Source organism: Peromyscus eremicus, chromosome 19 (assembly GCF_949786415.1).
Source record: "Peromyscus eremicus chromosome 19, PerEre_H2_v1, whole genome shotgun sequence".
NCBI classification, from domain to species: domain Eukaryota; kingdom Metazoa; phylum Chordata; class Mammalia; order Rodentia; family Cricetidae; genus Peromyscus; species Peromyscus eremicus.
Window position 1 is genome coordinate 73,635,906 of NC_081435.1, and position 23,089 is coordinate 73,658,994.

General features: G+C 36.2%; 1 protein-coding gene across 1 annotated transcript in view; it reads left to right on the top strand.

Annotated features, from left to right (window-relative positions):
• Neto1 (neuropilin and tolloid like 1) overlaps positions 1–23,089 on the top strand; it is a 129,119-nt gene that overhangs the window by 84,498 nt on the left and 21,532 nt on the right. Inside the window, exons 7-8 of the mRNA XM_059246249.1 lie at positions 343–571; positions 22,129–22,242. Coding sequence (XP_059102232.1) covers positions 343–571; positions 22,129–22,242 — 343 coding nt within the window. The remainder of the gene's footprint in view (positions 1–342; positions 572–22,128; positions 22,243–23,089) is intronic.

A 23,089-nucleotide genomic window follows, 5' to 3' on the forward strand; every position in this document is an offset into this window, starting at 1 on the left:
TTTAAAGTACTTCCATATCCAAAGCTAAATAGCATATAAGTTTTGAAAGCTAATAGCTGATTTCAGATACATCACGGGATGATGTCAGAATCATCTGGGCAAAAAATACTTAGCTAAAGGAAATGGCACAGCTAAGTTTTTTTTTTAACAGCATAGTAACACTTGTAAAGAAATATTAAAGATAATTTGCTTTGCACTAGTTTATCTGCCTGCGGACCACAAGGGAAAATAATGGGGCTGATTGCAATCAAGGCTGTCTTGTGAGACTGAAAAGAAAAGAGGAGATCCAAGCATTGCTCTACATTTTTGAAATGAACAGATTGTTTTATCTTTGTTTTACAGATTTACTTACGTTTCTTGGACTATGAGATGCAGAATTCAAATGAATGCAAGAGGAACTTTGTGGCGGTGTATGATGGGAGCAGCTCCGTGGAGGACTTGAAGGCCAAGTTCTGCAGCACGGTGGCTAATGACGTGATGCTGCGCACAGGCCTGGGGGTGATCCGCATGTGGGCAGACGAGGGCAGTCGCAACAGCAGGTTTCAGATGCTCTTCACATCCTTCCAAGAACGTAAGCTTCCCTTACTTGACTATTTGTCCTTCAGAAGTGTCCCAGGCTGCCAGGCTCCTCAGCTGCTAATGGGGTTTTCTTCATGCAGCTTGGGCACAGCAGGGTGTTCCCTAATAAGTGGTTAAAACCAGTGAGGCTCCTTTTCCCTCATTCTGATGCAGTGAGAGTTGCATATCACATTCTGAGTACTTACTTCCGTATGTGCATCATAACCTCGCTTAAGCGAGTGCGTTCTCTTCCACTGGAAAATGATGGATTTTGTTGGCCTTCAGTTTAGCTCTTCCCAAGTATATGCGGGCGATGCTGCAGTTTCTGATGAAGCTTGAGTTTAAATATCGTTTTTCGAAACTTCATAAAATGTTTGAGATGTTGGCTTTGGTACACTTTCGTTGCAGACTCTTTTTATCTGGACAGGCTTGCAACTGCAGAGTCGCAATTAAAGTAAGGGGAGAGAGAACTGCTTGGGAAGGTAGGCAGAGAATTAGGGAAAAAATTCAGAAGATGCTTAAGTGACTTAATGATCTTTAAAGTTACTGAAAAGTTCATGTTTGTTTTTCAATTTTTAATTTTGAAAATTACAGTTTAATAAATAATGAGCTGTGTAAACAGATATATTAGGACATTCTTAGGGAGCTTAGGCTATTTCGTGGTTCACAAATATAAGCAAATGAAAGAAAATCCCAAGAAATTCAGCTTTAAAGGGTAAGAAAGAGCCTTATATTTTGAAGCTATGCATTTTGCTTAAATGGAAAAGAGAGAACAGGAGTCCAGAGCCTTCTAAGACATCTCTTGTTGTAAACAGCACAGGGTGCCAAGATTTTTAGTTCAGAGTTGTTGAAAGTTTTAGACAATTATTTTACAAAACACCCAAGTACTTTTGTCTTTAAATTCCTTTCCAATTATGCAGCTGGGCCATTCTCTGGTACCAGAATCCTCAGATGTCACTTGATCTTTCTAAATAGGACCACGGACTTATAAATGAGTTCGCTATCCTGCCCAGCTGTGGGCTGTTTATACATGGTGAAGTCTCTGTCTTCATCTCAGTGGTTGGTTAAAATGCTGGAGGTCTTGGATCCTTATTTCATCATAGTATTTGAAAAATAGTCACATATTTTCTAGACCAGAATATGAAGAAATTCTTAGTGTAGCTTTTGGTGACTCATGTTACATTGCTCAGCCACATTCAGTGCAGTGTGCCTTTGATAAGTGTCTTCTAGAGTCTGAATTTTAAAACTGTTAATTACAGTTTATATGTTTTGTGGAATACAGTTGATATGAGATCTATCATCTTAGATATTTTGGCCTCAGCATTCTGTTTACTTTATTTTGTTTAAATAATGTATTATTCATTTGCCGTATGTAACATGATATTTTGAAGTATATGTGCATTATAGAACTGTTGCACCTAGTCAATGATGATATTTTTTTTCTCTTGTGAAATGCTAAGAACACTACAACAAGAGATGTTCAGGTTATATTCACATTGATGGGCTAGAATTAACCATGTTATTTTGTGTGATAGTTTTATGTTTTCCATATTGCTAAGGCTTGTATGATACGTGTGCATAAGTGGTGGGGGTGTCCTGTCATACATACATGGCAGTCAGAGGACAACATTGTGAAGTTGGTTCCTTCCTTCCAGAGTCCAAACAGATCATCAGACTGTAGCAAACACATTTTCAGATGCTCAGCCATCTAACCTGGCCCCCAGTATGAGAAAATTTTAAAATGTTCTTTTCAATTTAGAATCATGACTTACTGAGATCCCCTATCTAATTTACTGTCAAAAATATGGAATGGCAAACTACTATGGAATCTCTTAAATATCATGAAAAGTCTGCAATTTTTATCTGTGCTATAAAATTTAATACAGATAAATGAAAAATATATTGCTAAATTTAAAACATCTACTACGATTCAAGGTTTTATTTTACTCAAGTGCAAGGTGAAGCAATAACTTTATTTTATGAGGGAAACACATTTAGCTGTATAATTAAAGGACTTGTAATAATCATACAAAAAAGGTATTAGGTACATTCTACAGTAATCAAAATGAAAACCTCACAGTTTACACTTTGGTATTTTTATGTGTAAAATAGTCTATTGGAAAGATTGACAATATGTGGGATAGCAGGACATTTCAGCTAACACCTAAAGTTCCTTTGACCTCTAAAATGGATTATTGAATTCTATGTATCTATAAATCTGCATGCATATAAGACATGGCATGTTATGTCATGCTATGAACCTACCACCTAAGTATAGTTGAGCGAAAGTATAGCATTTCAGTGCCTGTGACTATATGAGATATTAAAGCCATTTAGTGAGTATCAATTAACAGTCAGTCCATAGGATACAGGATGCTCCTTCAAGATTGAAGGAAGGTCCACCCAACCCTTTAAGTTCTTCCATAGGAGCAAATGTTTACTTGTCTTGGAATGAGGGGTGTTATAATAATGGTTTCTGCGATCATTACATTCATTCACAATAAGCTTTTGCTAAAGTCTTGGTATGTGATCTGTGTTTACTTGTTTGTCTTACTGAATGTTCTCTGTTGTTGCACAAAATATGGTCAGTTTGTCAAGTGACAGGGGGATGATTTCTATAAATCCTTCAAATTCCATATGTTAAAAATTCTAATAAACAATATGAAGCCTTTAGGAAGTGGGACCCTTGCAAAGGATTAGATTTCAAAGACAAACACTCATTAATGAGCTTGGGCATCATGGACAGTATCCTCAGAAAGTGGTTCTACCCCTTCTCCCAATGTGTGAGGCCCAAGTGTGGTGTTTTGACCTATCACTTGCTTATTACCATGTACTGAATATGCTGGTATGTCAGTCTTGGACTTTGCAGATTCTAGAACTGTTCAAAAATAATTCCTCACTTGTAAGTGACTCTGTAGGTTGCATTTTACTATAACATCATTAGAAGAGTAAATATTCCTAAAGATTTCTATCACGATTGTGTTTGTGCACAGAAGGCAGAAGTCACGAAATGAACTGTGTGTGTAGTGCATGTATTATTGAAACCAATTTCTACTAGATAAGGTGCAGAAACTATAAGAAAATGCAAAGTGGGTTTCTATTTGAAATTGAGTGGTTTAGAACAATTCCAGGGGTATTCCTATATATCTGTCAAGGTGATTCATTGAAGAAGCTTCAAGTTCCTCACTTGGTATGGCTTCATGTAACATGAATTTGGCAGCAAATCTGGAATTGCAGTGTGAACGATGGTGATGACTGTAGTTGTTTTTGTTCATAGTATATTATTCTGTTGTCTGTTGCTAATAACACAATATGTATAGACTGCATCTGTCATAACGAGGTAAATTTGGAGTTTAGAGTAATGGATGTGCAGAATTTATGCCTGTTTCAGTGATGAATGGCAGTGTCTGAAAGTGACACAGAGCATCACATGGCAAAGAATAGCATAGACATTATATGTGTACCTGTGTGCATGTATCCACAGAAGTGTGTGTATGGACACTGTGTGATTATGTGTATGAGTTTCTATGTGTGCACTGTCTCTCTCCTGTTTTATATGAGACTTCCTGGAGTCAATGATTCGCCTCTACACTGATGATTAATTAATTGTAATCACCTCCCAGAGACTCCATTCCTAAAACTAAGCCAAAATAAATAAATCTTCGTCTTCTAAATACCTCACCATAGAAATTAGACCCCAGCAAGAATAGACAAACAATATTCAAACAACAGCCATGGCTATAAAGATATTTTTTTTAATGACAAAACACATAATGTAATTATATGCCCAAACAAATATATACCTGAGAACACACATATTTAACAAAAAACAGGTTTGTCTCCTCAAAGTTCAAATGTTGAGACCATCAACCCCAGCATGATAGAGTAAAGAAATGGGGACTTTGTGAGGTGACTGTGGGGCATTTTCATCTTCTCATGAAAAAGTGCTTGGTCAGAGTCTGAGTTCTCTCTCTCTCTGCTGAACAAGGCTGGAGTGCAAAGACTTGAAATGGAGAAACTGGGTACTCATGAGACTGTGACTTTGCTGGTGTCTCGATGCCTGTGTTTCCTACATCCAGAACTGTGAGAAATACACTTCTGTTGATCGTAGACCACATAGAAGATGGTGTATTTTCTTAGGGTTCCCAAGTGAACTACAAGAGAGTGCATCCAGTTGTACCTACATCAGGAAAGTAAAATGCTTTATTGAGTAAAAGCGGGGTTTAGAAATCATCTATCCCATGTCTTCACATGTTATAAGCCCAGAACCAGATAAATGTCCAGAGAAGTTAATCACTCTTTCCTGCATATTTCTACCCTATTCTTGGTAATGTATTAATTGAATTGAGGCAAGGACTGAACATCTGACTCATAATGTTACTTTGCTACCTTTGAGGCATTCTGGGTTAGACATTCTGCCCTAAAGAGGGCACTGAGGACAAGGGTGTTAAAAATCAGAGAGTATAACATACTACCATCACATTACTATAAGACATAAGTAAAATTAAAATGACCACATTCTGCAGGATCTACTAATGTGATCTACCAATATGATGACTGAAAATACACACACACACACACATATATACATATATACACACACACACATATATATATATACATATATATATATACACATATATAGCTGAAGTTATCTCCAGTCCATCCCGGGCCTGTAGCCGCTCAGACAGAACCATGTAAACACACAGAGATGTTTACTTTTAAACTTTATGGCTGTGGAAAGCTTCTTGCTAATTGTTCTTATATCTTAAATTAACCCATTTCTATTAATCTATAAGTTACGACCACGTGGCTCGTGGCTTACCCGTATCTTAACATCTGTTTCTCATCATGGTGGCTGGGATCGGCTCTGCCTCAGCCTTCCACTTCCCAGAATTCTCCTCTCTCCTTGTCCCACCTACCCTATCCTTCCTGCTTGGCTACTGGCCAATCAGCATTTTATTTATCAATCAATCATCCACAGCACATGTGCGTGTGCACACATGCACACACACACACACATACCACACACACACATATGTTTAAATTATCAAACTTTTTTTCTCATTTGAATTAATTGCAGTAAAGGGAAAAATGAGTTTATCGTAAGGACATGGGTTCATTGTCACATCAGCAGATGTTTAGCATGCACCAGCCCATTATTACAAAGTCTGTCTTGTGTGACTATATCTGTCACAAAAATAAAACTAGTTGTCAAAAGACACCAGATCCCAGAAATGAAAAGGGATTTCCCCACAGTGAAGGCTGCGAAATCACCTCCTTTAGGTGGCTCCATGAAGCAGAAAGAATGCTTTCTATTTCAGCTGCTTTAACTCTCACCAGAGTTGTGGCATGTGCTGTTGTTTGTGACAGCTATGCACTTTGTTAAAAATAACATACCCAGAACGAACACTATGTAGTTGCCTCCATGTTCAGGAATTGGACAGTAAGAAAAAGTATATCTATACCATCATGGAAAATAATTCTGGGTCATTCTTAAATAGAATTATTAGTGATAAATTGAGTTTTAGCTTACTGTCTTATGTCAATGTTTTTCTAATAATACAGCTTAATATATTTACATCACTTTGCATAGTCACTGACTTTATCCTGAGGAATTATCTAATTAAAAGGATTATATTTAGTATTTAACTTTGAATATATATATATATATATATTTATTTATAACTAATTATGGCAGAAGTACTTACTTAACATTAACTTAATGCCAATATGGGTAAACTGAGGACTCTGGTATATCCCACCTGTTCAGGATGAGTTACCTGTTGCCTTTTCAGAACCATTCTTGCTCTGGGTTTTATGTGAATTCAGTAATAGGAATGGGTACATCCCATAAGCCAGGACAATTCTGACTTCTAGAGAGCTATTTACTGTTCTGCTCTCATGTACAGGTTTTACACATTTTCAGTACTTAAGTGGTGAGCAGGGAATGTGTGTTGTAAACAGATAAGCAAGTAAAAGATATTTTTAAAATACTGAACACTTTAAGATCATATGGAAATTATTTATAATCATTTTCTCAAGTAACATAGTACATGTGGTTCAGATCAACTTATAAGACAAGTCAAAGTAGTAGGTTTATTTTTGATAAAATTACACAATATCCTTAGCATTTCAAGGGAAATGTAAAGATCCATTCTTAGATGAGGTAAAAAATTCTCATAGTCTGAAAACAATCTATAATACCCACAGTACAGCAGAACCTACAGATAGAATATCCACAATACAGCAGCAGCACTTATAGATAGAATGCCCATGATACAGCAGCACCTACGGATAGAATACCCACAGTACAGCAGAACCTACAGACAGAATACCCACAGTACAGCAGAACCTGCAGATGTCTTCTGATGTGAATGGTACTAAGTTTGTATTCTATGACAAAATTTCCCTGAGAATGTGTATCCATTATCAAATAGTTATAAGGTGATACAATGGAAGACCATCTCAGAAGACCTGACCAAACCAGGGAACTCTATGAAAATGAAACATAATCCAGTTATCCAGCTGACACTAGAGGAGCCCTGTGTGAACTAGTTGCTTCTTAGCTCATCAGACCGTGGAATTCAAAGAGTTTTTTGGCTACTAACAAGTGAGGAAATGAGGAACTGAGTCAGACAACTCCAAGAACCTGAGTTCCACATAATCTAAAAATCTGGGGAAGGGACTCTTAGCAGAAAGTTGAAGATCAAAGCTACAGCTGATGTCTGCATTGCAGCTTGTGTGGTGATCTTGTCCTTTAAGATTTCTGGTGATTTGTTAACTAGTGTTGTCATTGTGCGGGTCTTATTTAAACAACCATATTATTGAGATTTTATGGGGGGAGCATCTTTCCTATCATAGAAGACATTCTAGTCCTCCAGCTCTTACAGTTTTACTGTGGTGTTCCCGGAGCCTGAGGTGCTGGAGTCGTGTTGTAGACTTATCAATTGAGGCCAGGAAACTCACAGCCAGAGGTTCTCTGCATTTTTAACAATTATAGTTTCCATCTGCTGAAAAAAGATGCTTCTTTGATGAGAAGTGAGAACTACACTCAACTGTGGATATGAGGATAAATATTGAGACGGCAGTTGTAAAGGATACTGGTTCAAGAAAGTGGCAGTAGTAGGTTCTCCTCTAGGGTCCATGACCTCATAGTCCATGAATAGTCGACTAGGTTTACAGAACCACATTTTAATTCCATCCTAGTTAGACAGCTGTTGGTTGCCCCCAGGACATAAGTTCCACTATTTCACATTGCAATCAGTCCTTCAACTGATTAATGGATAATGAAAATGTGGTATATATACATGGTGGAGTACTATTGAGCTGTAAATAAAAATTAAACCATGAAATTTGCAGGTAAATCGATGGACCTAAAAAAGATTAAGTGGGATAATCCAACCCCCAAAGATAAATTCTGCATGTTCTCTCTTATTTGCAGTTCTGAGACCCAAAACCTTAGATGTGAGCATGTAACCTAGAGTAAGCACAGATATCACTAAGATGTTTATTCAATAGTAACCTTTTTTTTTTTCCCAGAAAGATTGATGTCAGGCATGACAACAAACCTGGGATCATTACTGAGCCCCAGAGGGACCATATTCAATCTGTGTTTCTCCAACTAACTTGTATGTTGTAGAGAAAGATAAGCCATCAGTTATGATTATTCCAAAGTATAAATTGATGTCTTGGTGAGGTAGATTTCAATATCACACCATTATAAATTGCTGTGTTTCAAGTAGATTAAGAGCACTTTATTAATGTAGGAAATATTTACCATATATGTCATACAGAAACATAAATACCAGATGGCATAGATTTAAATATCAACAGTACATAAAATTTGCTGAGAAAATTGCTGAATTTATGTCATATTTTGGCAAGTCTTTCTAAAATAGACACAAAACATAATATAGGTGATAAAAATCACTAAATTTAAATGTATGATATTTAATATTTGTATTGATGAAAAACTATTATAGCTGAAATGCAAAGGGAGAGATGAATGGGTGAGCAGCTTCAAAATAAATCCTTTTTTTAACTCTATAAAAAATAAAAACTTAATAGTACAGTAAGAGAAGGATGATTACTGTATTATAAAAGGAAAAAAGAAGTAAATAGTTAATCATAAAGTAGTGCATATGGCCTTCTATGTAGGAAATGAGCCTAGATACAGCAGTAACAGAAGGGTGTGCAGTCAGTCATGACATTTGATCTTCATCCACCAGATTAGTTTAGAAAATGAAGAACCCAGTTTGTAGATGGCAAAGTACAGTGATGTGAAAGAAAATTGCCCCTAAAGGGAGTGGCACTATTAGGAGGTGTGGCCATGTTGGAGGAATTGTGTCACAGTGGGGTCTGGCTTTGAGATTTCTTTGCTCAAGCTTCCCTCAGTGTGACACTCAAACCACTTCCTGTTGCCTGCAAGACATAGGACTCTCAGTTACACCTACAGCACCATGTCTGCCTTCACTCAGCCATGTCTCATCTTGATGACAATGGATTGAACCTATGAATTTTAAGTGAGCAACACCAGTTAAATGTTTTCCTTTATAAGAGTTGCTGTAATATCTCCTCATAGCAATAGAAACCCCAAGATACAAAGTGAGGTGAAAGCTTTTGTAGTTCTATTAGGAAAACAACTTTCATGTACAATTCAATACAACATATCAAAACATGTACCATTACATTTTAAAATACCTTTAACATTAACTAGATTTATACACTAGCAAATCGTCTGTTTAAAACATTGAAGATTGGAGCTGGAAAGATGACCCAGTGGTTAAGAGCTCATACTGCTGTGGCTGAGAATTCAAGTTCAGTTCCCAACACCCATACTAAGAGAATCACAGCTATGTATACCATTTAGCTCCAAGATTTCTGATGCTCTCATGAATATCACAGACCATAGGCACCTGCATTCACATGTGCATATATGCACACACATGCATAATTAAAATAAAATATAAATATTAAAATAAAACTAAACAAATAATACGAGACATTTCTTGTTTGCTTGTTTGTTTTGGGAGAACCCTTGTTGGCCTGAAACTCTATTTAGACCAAGCTGGCCTCAAACTCACAGACATTTGCCTGCTTCTACCTCCCTAGCCAGGGATTAAATTGCTAGCCCAAATGTGATGTTATTAGGTTGAATAGTTAAATGGTTCTGAAAATGCACGTGCTCTTTATTAAGATAATATTGTAGTTGAGAACTGTATCAAACTATTTTTAACATAAGATGCTAAAATAAAGCAGTTAACAAAAGCCATCTACACTATACACATATTCTTGTAAGTATAGTGGATAAATATTTAACATGGATTATCCACTTCTACATATATGTAGAAGATAATAGAATTCAGTTTTTACTAATAATTTTAGATTATTACTAGTTTTTTGCCTTTTCTACATGGAATATGTATTGATCTAGTAAAACATTAAAAGCTAAAACTAAGGCTTTCTGAAGAGATCAATTGTGTTTAAGTAAAAAAGTTTACTCACATTGTTTTCTCTGGTGGAATAATTACAATTCATTTACAATAGCAGAAAACAATTAATCAATATGGCTCTAAATATGCCACTGCTTAAGACATCTGATTGCTGTGTTATGCCTCAGGTGTAGTTATGAACTGGCCACAGTGGAATCTCTCCACCCCTTACTGCCCAGTGGCCACTTAGCTGTTGATGGACTTTGTGTGACAAGTTCCAATAGGCAAATCCTCATTTTCACAGTACTCTGGAGGTAGTTGGTGGGTTTTTTATTTGTTTTGTATTGTTTATTTTTATTTTGTTGTTTTTCTGTCAACTTGACACCAACTAATGTCATCTGGGGAAAAGGAATCTTGATTACTGAATTCTTCTGATCAGGTGGCCTGTAGGCAAGTCTGAGGGGCAAGAATTTTCTTAATTAATGTTTGATGAGGTCAGGCCCAGTCTGAATTTGATGCCAATCCTGAGCAGCAGGCTCTGAGTAGAATAAGAAAGCAAGTTGAGAAAGAAATGGGGAGTAAGCCAGGGTGCAGTGCTCCTCCATGGTGTCTGAGTCGGTTTCTGCCTCCAGGCTCCTGCCTGAAGTGCCTGCCCTGACTTCTCAGTGATCAGTTGTGATAGTGACATGTAAAACAAGTGAACCCTTTCTACCTGGCTTTTGATCCTGGTGTTTATCACAACAGAGAAATTAGACTAAAACACCTCAACATTCCCCGATCTCTCTCAAATTGATGGCCTCTTTTTCTTTGATTATTATTGGTGGGCTAGTGTTGTTGGTTGTTTTTCACCCTTAAGTTCTTTACTCTTTGCTCTTTAGGGGAGACCCTCCACCCAGATCCCAAATAAATCACACGGAGACTTTTTCTTACTTATAAATTCCTGGCCTTAGCTTGGCTTGTCGCTAGCCAGCGTTTCTTAACTTTAAATTAGCCAGGCTATTTTTGCCTCTGGGCTTTTTCCTTTTCTTACTTCTGTATTACTTACTTTCACTCTTACTCTGTAGCCGACTGAGTAGCTGGGTGGCTGGTCCCTGGCATCCCCTTCTCCTTGTTCTCTTGCTCCTTCTCCTCTCCTCCCAGATTTCTCTTATTTATTCTCTCTGCCTGACAGCCCCACCTATCCTTTCTCCTGTTTTGCTATTGGCCATTCAGCTCTTTATTAGACCATCAGATGTTTTAGATAGGCAAAGTAACACAGCTACACAGAGTTAAACAAATGCAACATAAAAGAATGCAACTCATCTTTGCTTCATTGAACAAATGTTCCACAGCATAAACAAATGTAATACATCTTAAAATGATATTCTACAACAGGCTAGGGAATGTGCCTTGGGAGGATGTTGCTATTTATCTTATCACAGTTGACTTATTTCTCTTTTGATTTTTATATAATTGAAGAGTTGTTGCTGAGAGTATAAAAGCAATAGTGAGTTTACTTGAAGGCTGTATATATTCAATTTTAACTAATTGTGCTTTACATAAATTCATGCCCATTTTTATAAATTATGACTCTGTATTCCTTTTCTACATAAAGAAATTATCTTTCAAATTAAGTAATTTTTATTATTGCAAAACAATAGTGAAGCATCCCCATGTGGATATGATTTTGGCAAATGGATGTGTGTTTATAATTTAAAAATTAATGTCAGATAGTTTCAGGGAAAAACCTGAGGTCAGGTATTTACAAAAGGATTGTTGTTTAAACAAAAGCTGTAATAGGATGATGCATATTTAATATCATATCTTAATATGAGCTAGTTAAACCTGCCACTTTGTTATAAGGAATGACTAGACTGTTCCATAGTGCACTTTCCAGGTAATGGGAATGATAGTGTAGAATAGGTAAAAGGTTTAAATATGTTTCCTCCTCCAGGGAGGCAAGGAAAATGATACAAAATTGTATTATGAGTAATAAGCCCCCTCTCTCTCCATCTTTCCCTCCCTCTTCCATGTCTTTTCTCTTAAAACTTTCCCTTGGTTTCAACTGTACTGTAAAGAAAACAGCAGCCAAAACACTTTAATATTTGAAAATTATTTGTAATGGACTCTTTTTTTTTTTTTTTTTTTTTTTTTTTTTTTTTTTTGGTTTTTCGAGACAGGGTTTCTCTGTGTAGTTTTGCGCCTTTCCTGGAACTCACTTGGTAGTCCAGGCTGGCCTTGAACTCACAGAGATCCACCTGGCTCTACCTCCCGAGTGCTGGGATTAAAGGCGTGCGCCACCACCGCCCGGCTGTAATGGACTCTTATTACTGACTTAGTCATTTAACTTGCATCAGTAGGAAGGCTCTATATGCATAAGTGCATAGAATAGTAATATGTATTAGTCTGTGCCTTCAGTTTTTCAGGCCAAAATAATTGCTTTAGTTGAAATCAACTTAGCTTTGATTTTTAATCATTGAGGATCTCCCTTTGCACTTTTGTAAAGTGTGAGTTTCCATGAGCCTGGGTACGAGACTCGACGCAGCAGTCATGAGGAGTTTTAGGGTATTTGGTAATAATATGTATATGTATATATATAACATGTATATGTATATGTATATGATTTTGCAGTCATTGTAGTTTATATTTGTCAGTGAAAATGAGTGTTATCTGTTTGCCACATGAAGACAGAAGATTGTTACCTTGAACTATCAGCATTTGAAGTAGTCCAATCAAAAAATTCAGGCAATATTGCCTGTTAAGACTTGGCACAAATCTTTGTTTACTGCAGGTTCCTCTATTGGAACTTGGAATATTCAGCAGCAAAGCCAAATATTGTACCTTTGTAAGAACAATGTGTCTAAACTAACCAGCGGCTGCAGACATGCATAAATCAGTCACAAAACAAACTCTGTACCAAATGTGCAGGGCCTAATAATAACTCCAGTGCAAAGCAATCCAACATCCTCCTCATTATAATTGTGATGTCTAATTGCACACAATGAATAAATCATCATGCAGCTGAGTCAAAGCAGACATAATGATGGCATAAAAGTGTACAATAATTCCTGAGAGTGAAAACTGAAGTAGATGTCTTGTGATGTGGTTCACATCACAAGGGAGGAATTAAATTACCTCTACCTATGGAATACGATGTGTACGTGGAATCATGGCTCTCATTCCATATTGCAATCTTTAATGGTGGGATGTTACAATTTTATCACAAACTTTGGGAGGAGATCTAATAATTGTGTGAGATTAAACTGAAGTTTGTAAGCAGAATTTTGTATACTACATAGATTCAGTAATAATATTGTTTCTCTAAAACTGGATGCTTTTGTGAACAATCATATCAGAACAGAGAGTTTTGAAAAGATTGATCTTTTTTAAAGCAAATGGAAAGATAATAAAAGACATGAAGAGAAGGTGCACAAATTTGTTTCTGGAACCAGTTTGGTAAACACGTTACAGTAAAATGTTATTTATACTTAATTGCAAAATCTAAGAGGCATTTTTAGTTTATAATATGATGGCAGAAAAAAGCTATTTGAGTGGGAAATTGTGGCAGTAATGTTGATGGCTTGATGTGTTTATAATTCTTAAAAGACTTTGGTGTATTTATGTGTTTAGGCATGAGTATATACACGTGCATGTGTAAGGGTGGACATGCCTGTGCTGGCACGAGGGTCAGAAGAGTGTGTCGGATCCCCTTGTGCAGCTTGTTGCGTGGATGCTGGGTTCCTCACTCTGGTCCTCACTGGTGCCCAGCCAGTGCCCTTAATAGCTTAGTCATTCCTACAGACCCATATTTTATGATTTTTTCATTCCCACTCAATAACTACAATACCACCGTGACAAATGGTGGTTAGTACTAAGCACTACATGTTAAATCTGGTTTTGATATCTAAAAATAAATATTTTATTATGATTTATAGCTGTTCTTTCTGATGATCTAGCATTGTCCTTCATCATTAATACTTCATAAAGAGTGAAATTCATTAGAAATTGAAACCATCGTCAGACTGCAGTGAAAAGTTGGCCCCTCATAAACACTGTCCTGCTTGAAGAATTTGTTCTCTATGTGGTCTACAAATGAACATAGATTAAGTAAGCAGAGTAGTACTTGTACCTGAGGAGTTGACTTCGTGGGTAAGAGTGCTTACTATAAAATCAAGAGGACCTGAGTTCACATCCCCAGAACACATGTATAAATAAATGAGACCCTGTCCCCCAAAATAGGAGTCACCTAACACACTCTTTTGGCCTCTGCATTTGCAGTCATGGATGAATAGACAAAAGTGCACTAACACACACACACACACACACACACACACACACCACCAACAAAAGTTGTACCTGGTGCCTTAGCTTCTGATACAGAAGTGTTAAAACAGCACATTAATAAAGTAAGTTGGAGGAGGCCAACTCAAGCTCTATGAAATGTGTATTAAAAGCAGCATAGCTCCAGTGGTGGGAAGGGAAAGATGGAGGTGTCACTGTGCATGTTCTAGGGTATCTAGATTATAGACAAACTGGTTAACAGCGACTCTGAGGATGGACAACACTGTCTATCAAATGGTGTGAGAGGTTTGAGATTTAATCTAACCTTTTGGGAAAGACTTGGAGTTCTTCTCAGAGAGGAAATGTAATCAGATTTCCCGTGACAAGATCGATGTTGTGGCTTCCATGGACTCCATGTAAACTCATTGTTTTAATGTGTCTGTGGCATACTGAGAGCAATGGAGATTGTAATAGGAGCTTGTCATTCAAGGAGAGAAATGGAGAGAAGTAAAGGAAGCCACCTAACCTCCTCATTGGCCTCTGTATTTGCATGTATGGATGCAAGGACAAAAGTGCACACACACATGCACACACACACACACACACACACACACACACACACACACACACCACACCACACCACATCACATCACATCACAAACAAGCAATCACAAGTTAGAACAGTTTGCAGAAGGGAATGGATACAAGAGTAACTCAGATCACAACATAGAATTTAGGCTGAACAGCTGACGGATGAAATGCCAGGAATATAAAATTTTTTTAAATAGTTTTTGAAACTATTTTGAGTGGGGTTGTTGCCCTAGACTTTTCTCAACATGACCATTAATGTAATAGAAATGGTGCCAAATTTGGTATTGATTGTATCTTGCTAGTTTCCTGGACTTTTAAAAATCATTTCTAAGAGTTTTGTGGTGAAGTGTTTAGGATGCGTTAAGCATAGGATAAAGTGTAGAGTCAAACCATATGCAAGTAGGAATAACTGCTTCATTTTCCAATATATATGATATTTTCCAATATATATGAAAGAATGATATCATTCTTTCCCTTTTTCTTGCCTTATTGTTCTGGCTAGTATTTCAAGTACTGTAATGAAAATGATGTAATTGGAGAGATTGTCCTTCTTGTTCCTCATGTTAGGGGACTGTTTTTAGTTCTTTAGGTTTGGCACGGTCGACCTTTGTTAAGACACATTCTTTCTACTTCTAGTTTCTTCAGGGTTTTTAATCATGAAGGGATGCTGGACTCCATCAAAGACCTTTCTACTTCAATTAAAATGATCATGTAATTCATTTCCTTAACTCTGTTTTGTGCTATATGACATTTATTGAATTGTATATACTAATCCATCCTTGCATTCTGGAATGCAGTAATATATGTTCATAGTGTTTGATTTTTGGTGGGATGTTGACTTCTTTTTGCAAATATTTTTCTTTTTCTTTCATCCTCTTCATCAGGGAAATTGTTCTCTCTCTCTCTCTCTCTCTCTCTCTCTCTCTCTCTCTCTCTCTCTCTCTCTCTCTCTGTGTGTGTGTGTGTGTGTGTGTGTGTGTGTGTGTGTGTTCTTATCAGGTTTTGATATTGGGTAATACTGGCTTTATAAAAATGAGTTTAATAACATTCTTTCCATTTCTACTTCATGGACTATTCTGAAGAATTTGTGCTAGTTCTTTTTTAAAAACTCCAGGTGAATTTAGTAGTCAATCCACTTAATCCTGTCATTGATCAGCTTTATTAGTTGCTTGTTGATCTGTCTCACTTGTTTGTATCTTTCTTGATTTAATTTTGTTAGGTCACATACGTCTATGAATTAATTCATTCCTTATATTTTCAAATTTATTGAAATATAATTTTACAAAATATGCTCTACTAAACCTCCGAATTTTAAAGAGACTACCAAGAATATGGATAGCAGACAGGAAAGGATTAAAGGGTGGGAACAGTCACAGTATGGTATGTGTTTGAATGGATATGTCATTATGAACCCAACCACTTTCTGCTTTAAGTAAGTACCAATCAATTAGCCAAGGATAAAATGAAAGAAAAAAATAAGGGAATGAAGGGGAGCTGAGGCTGGCTGGGAAAGGGATGAAAGTTCCTTTCCATGATTCCGTTCAGCCATACTCAGTTAGCATGCTAATTAGAATTCCAAGTAGAGAATCTATGTGGGAATTGAAATGCTCTGAGCAAGACTGTTTCTCAGACAATTTTGAGGGCCCAGTGGGAGTCCAGAGTCAATGGTTTAAGCTCAGACTCAGTAAAAACTGATGGGTTACTTGTAAACAATAAACCTGGGTAAAAAGGACATAGAGGGCAGAGGGGAGTGATCTGAAGAGGCCTGAAAATCTAACCGAAGATGCTTCTAGAAATTGGCATAGGGAGCTGGCAGAGCACAGAAAATCCTCAACAAAATTGATCATGATGAGTTTGAATGATCAGCTGAGTTTTCAATTATGCAAGCCTTTGCATGCAGTATGAACTCACTATGTATCTCACTATCAAATATAGACATAAATCACATATACGTGTTTATAATAGTGTGGAGCTTTTCTTAATTTTTTATGCAAAACAACAATAAAAAAGACTCCAAATCATCTTGAAGATCAGAAAGTTTAATAAGTTCTTATCTCTAAGGAATGTTTTAATAAGCCATTATCCTCAAGGCTCATAATGATTTAACCTAGTAAATAAAAAGAGGAGATTCAACTGTTCTCTTCCTCCTCCCGCTCCTTATCCTCATAGGTCTGCAGGAAGTTCCATTGGTTTAGAGGTAGAGAACATGACAAAGCAGAAAAGAACAAATCAGAAGAGTGTGCTGTGCAGGGAGTGGGGTGTGCGTGTGTGTGTCACCATACCCTGTGAGCTCTGGAGTAGGCAGAGGTTCAATCACTTTTAGAATAATTTGAGGGAAACAAAAAAGGAAGAGAAACACGAGGGGAGAACAATGCTGAACCCCCCAGTCAGATTGTAAGCACAGTCATAAGCCCACGTGTGACAGCACACTGTCTCTTCTCTCTGAACTCATTGCTGTGTTATGACTGTGTGACTGACTTAAACTATCCATGGTAGAGTCACTGCCTCAGAAGACAGGTCGTTGAAATATCAGCATCCCAGAAAGAAATGTTTTATTTCACACTTGATTTAATATTTAGGGAATTTTTGTTTATTTGAAGAAAGAAAAGACCTTGACAGTGCGACTGAACACTTATGGACTTCAGCATTAAAGCAGCAGTTATAATTCTAAAAACCTCTTAATTACAGAACTAAAACTGTTTATCAGCTTAGTAGCCAAGCAATCTTTGATTTTTATAAAATATGGATTTTTAGAATAAGTAAACAGCGTCCTGCTGGAGGTGTGTGTCTCTCTTTCACTCTCCCTTTCCTAACACGCATAACAGTGTCTCTGTGGACCCTTGTTCATTTATTTCTCTGGAGCTAGTCCTCAGGTGCAGGGATGCTGTGTCACAGGGTATTTAATCATCCTGACCAAGTTCCAGTGAAGTGTGGTAGAGGCCTGCCACCTTGTGGATGGAGTGCAAACAGTTGAGAATTCATACAAGATAACAGGACACAATTGTCCTTAACTACATTTTATGTTTATTAAATTTTAATTATAGAGAAATATAGATAACCTATGAAAACTGCCATTTTCCTAATACAAAAACCAAGATGGAAAATTGACTTGTTTGATCAATATTTTATACCCTGTTTTGAAAATTCTTGAGCTTTCACAGTGTGTATATGTATGAATATGAAAATATTGAAATTTTCTCAAAAAGAGATAGACAATATAATTTCAGAAAATACCACAAATAACCATTAGAAATAACCCAGAAATACCCCACATTTTGACTTCGTATTTCCTGTACATTTTTTCATAATGTGTTTTTGTAATGACCTCATTATTTGAGAAATTGCATCCACACAGATAAGCTTACACACTAATTTGTCTTAAGAATTAAGAATGTGCACACTATAATGAGGTTTTAACGTTAGGGACATGACTCTTAAATTTAAAAAATTATTTTCCCTTTTAAGTGTTAAGTGAAATTATTTACAGCAAAGAAAGTTATGTAAGTTCTTGACAATGAAACTCTTCTGAATAGTCAGCTCCTATTTGACATGGAGAGTCTTGGGATCTATGAGCTGGACATCTGGGATCTATAGCTCACAGTGCACTTCTTCTATTTCTTAAGTGAAAAGGTTTTTAATTTTGTGTCTACATAATTTATTTTGAAGTATTTAGATGAATATTCAGTGAATAAGATTTAAAATGCATTGAATGTGCCTATAAATGATTCACAGTCTAGATACATTATTGACTTTTCTGAAAGTTTGGAAACATTTTTTTATCAAAATAAAACTCAACCTTGTCACTTCTATCAATCCTCAAGTGAACAGGATCTCAATACCTTGAATTTTTTTATATTGAGGTTAAAAGAACAGATAATATCTACTAGACTAGCTGGTATTGCCTCTTAAGGATGGAAATTGAATATTTGAATATGTGTTGATAAAATTTAATAACAGAAAATAAATGTTATTTTGATGGTCTTGCTAAAGTCTAAAAACAGATTATCAGAGGTAAACACATATACTTAAACTATGGTCTTTTTAAAGCTATACTCTCATTCAAACACATATATGCTAAAAACTTAAATTTGTCTTGATATTTAATATGTATAAGCTCTATTTTGGTTGTTCTTTTTCTAGAATTGAAATGTAATATCTTAAATGGTGGCAATATATTATAGATATGAAGATAACCAGAAATCTTGCTTTCAAGATGGTCCAATAAGCATTGTCACCTAGTGCAAGGCCAAGATCTCTCAAAAAAGTGCTTACTTTACAAGTTAACAAGTGAAGTATCATTAAGCCACGTCACTTGATATTATGTATCACATTAACATTGCAAGATTGTTATCCCTTGTATCCATTTTTTGATACAGGGTAGTTATGAAGCCAAGTGTGACCTTGCCCTCGTGGTCCTCTTCTTACTGCCTCTCTATTGCAGTGTTTAAAGGCCTAGCCAACGCGCTTAACTCTGCAAGCTCTTACCTTAGTTTTCATCATTTTCTAGTATAGTATTTAATAAGACAGTTGACATGTATTTATCATGTTGGCCAGCTCAGTGGTAAAAGTTTGAAGAGGTGTTCTGGGAGTTTGAGACTGGCCTGCCAGTATTCCAAGCCTGATGTTGGTGTGTTCTACAATTAGTTAACCTGCTTTGCCTAGGGATACCAATTATTCCTCAGGGCCCAAAGCAAAGCTCCTTCTGATGACAGTCTTAGCCCTAGCATGCAGTGCCCTGATAGAACATTGTAGCTTTTTCCTATTTTCAAAATTAAGTTTTAGTTCAAGTACTAACATGTTACGAATTTGCTTTATGGCCATGATGGCATTTATCTGCTGTTTTTGTATTTTTGACTGTTTCTTTGTGATTTGTACAACAATTCTATTGATATTACCAAATTAAGGGAGAAAAATGCAGTGCATTCATCACCTAGACTATTACCTGAGGTAACTGATGGTGATTCCCATTGCTAAATGATATAATGATGGGATAAAATTTTTTGACATCTGTATTTATTATGTTCTCAGTAAAAGCAAAACACATATAATAACTGAAAGGACATGTTGATTAATAGTTTCACAATCAGAAAGCAGCATAAAAAGACAAAATCACATCTTTACTATTTGAAATATCAATCTGAACACACTTAGCAGTACACTATTACATTGTCTCATGTCCAAGGAAAAAATGCTTTAAATTACTTTAAAAACTTTAAACTAATTCATCCAATATATCAATTATTAAAATATTTGCAAGGTATTCTAGAAGGCAAAAAAATAGACAAGTATCTTAAAGACATTCTTTACTTGGTAGATAACTATACACCAGAGTAATTTATTAATAATGCTTTATCATAGACACATCTTGCAGTCACTCTAATCTGTTTGCAGAAAATGCCTTTATATTTTGTTACAAATTTTGACAACATTTATTATCTGTGTAGCAGACCATATCAGTTCTACAAAGCCTCTAGGAGCTGAAATTTACTTCCAAATTAAAAAGCAAATTTTTGCAAAATTCTATCACATCATTAAATTTTGTATTATAACAGATTTACACGCCTCTTAACAAATAACTAATCTAAGGACGTGTTAAGCATGGTACTTTCAAAAGGACTGCCGTGGGTTATTTGCTTTTTATAGCTTTTTCAGATCATATTACATGTATTTTAATCTTTATACAAAGAACCTAGAGTAGATCTCAACTGTAGGAATTAAACTTTGTTTACTGGGAAAGCCAGAGCAAGGAGCAGTCAAACCATTGGGTCTGAGTTTGTGTGTGCCTTCCTGAAAATTAAAATGCCTATTTTTTTAATCCGTGTGAGAATGTGCTTTGGTGAGTTTATGTGTACCAAATGCACAAAGGGACATATGGGGCAAACAAGGAGTAAGATGGCTGGAACTAGAATTGCATGTAGATGTAAACCATGTGGGTGATGGGCACTGAATCCAGGTCCTCTGAAAGAGCAGTAAGCATTCTTAATCACTCAACCATCTCTCCATTCCCTCACCTTTACTATTTATCTTCATAATTCAGCAATTTTACTCATGAAAATTTATTAGATATATGAAAATAGCCTTAGTTACCTTATGCAAAATATTTTCCTGTCAATATTAAATACCACACCATATATAGTACAGAAACTAATTTCCCTGAATGTATGAAATATATACTTTTGAAATTTCTAAAGTTTATTATGATTACAGTGTTAATATAACATTGATCATTAATAAGTTCTTAATGACTGATTTCAAACTTCTCATAGATGGCATATTTATCATATTTACCTTCCTAGAAATAGAATTAAATTATTACTGAGAAAAGTTAACACAAAATTTAAACTTAATGAGGTACATATTGATTATAAAGATTAAGAAATGTTCTAAAAGTATTTCTGTAAACTAAAATCCACAGTGCAGTATTTCTGCAGACTAAGTAGATCTTTTTACCGGCATAATAATATAAATGCATGTTTTCTGTCATCAACATCACATTGGACATTTTTATTTGTTCTCCTTGCTCCTCACATGTCTTCACAATCCTCTACTCACATTTCTTACCACCTTGGAGTTCTAATTTTAGCTCCCATTACCTAAATGTATATTGTAGTCTGGAAATTAGTCATGACATTGATACTAGACTGTGTAAATCATATAAATACTAGAGATAGTCTCTGTGTTTCTCTCTGTGTGTCTCTGTCTCTGTCTCTCTATTTCTCTGTGAGTGTGTGTGTGTGTGTGTGTGTGTGTGTGTGTGTGTGTGTGTGTGGATGAAAAGAATGTGCATTTTCTTATCTTCTTGAGGTTGTTGAAGATTAAGATTTATTGCTTCTGGATTGCTATAACTTTTATTTTACACATGCTAAAGTGTTTTATGGGGTTTTGTTTAATATATGTTTTCTCTCACCAATACTTGTCACACTTATTTTTAAAATATGCCCACTTTGATTAATACTTTTGTACAGTAAATCTAAATCTATGTGTGTAGAATTTCTGTGTCCAGCATGCATATGCCCAGGGAAAGTACAACTAACTTTCCTAAGTTGCATGTGCTGATGAGACTGGAGATTCATGTCCTTCTGATAACTTGAGCCTCCTGTCACCAAGAGTAATGGTCACTGTGGCAACCAATGTGAGGGACAAGTGACATGTCTTATTAAATGCACATCCTAATTTCTGTCGCGGTCAGACTTTCAGTGACCGTAATGAGCCAAAGAGCATTGGATGTGACTCTCTTCCTTTGTCATGCTCTCTTTCTCTCCCCCTCTCTCTTTTCTCCCCTTAGCTCCCTGTGAAGGCAACACGTTCTTCTGCCACAGCAACATGTGTATTAATAACACGCTTGTCTGCAATGGTCTCCAGAACTGTGTGTATCCCTGGGATGAAAATCACTGTAAAGGTAATGAAAACAGAGCTACAGAGTGGGAAGGAGCTGTATCTGCAGCAGTCTTAAAAAGCAGAGGGTGTGGTTTTGTCTGTCTTTGCATATGTCTTATAGTCAGTTTGTAAATAGTCTCCCTCTTCATTCCTCACTGTGCTCAGAGATTTCCTCATTTAGACTGACAGTGACTTTCCTTACATTCCAGAACACTCACTAAAGATACCTCAAGAGAACTTGCAGAGCCAAGAGAAGAAAAGTGTAGCTAGCGATGGAAAGCCTCACTTCTCCATGACACCTTTGTACCTTATTACATTTCTTCATTTCTTCTATTCTATTTTCCTTTATTCCAGCCTTTTCCAATGTACATTTTTGCACATAGTCTAGAGATAAAATATTTGGATCATTTCTGTTTTCAATTAATGCCATTTCTATTTTGTTAACAAAAAGTTTTTTCCCCCTGTCCTATGAAATAGTTCCTAGCATTCCTGCCCTGTCAGCCAGTCCACAACCAACATATGGTCATTTAAATAGGACTTGTTGCCTGACTTATGCTCCATTTTAGTTAACATGAAAAAAAAAAATCTGTTGTTAAGGCTGAATGTTGAGCCCAGTTCAAGGAAAGATAAACAAGAAACACTTTCCCACTTAAATTTTAGTATGATTTATCAAAATACTTTCTGCAAAGAGAAGCAGAGGAACCCTGCCCAGTGTCCATTAATCCAGTGAGTCTGTAAGAAAACTTTGTGTGTAAGACAAATTGCTAAGTGGTCTCATTAACAAAAAAAATGGAACAAGATATTGGGGGAGAAACTGAGAGATCAGGGAAGCAGAAAGAAGCCAGCCATGTTCTTATCACTAGAAATCC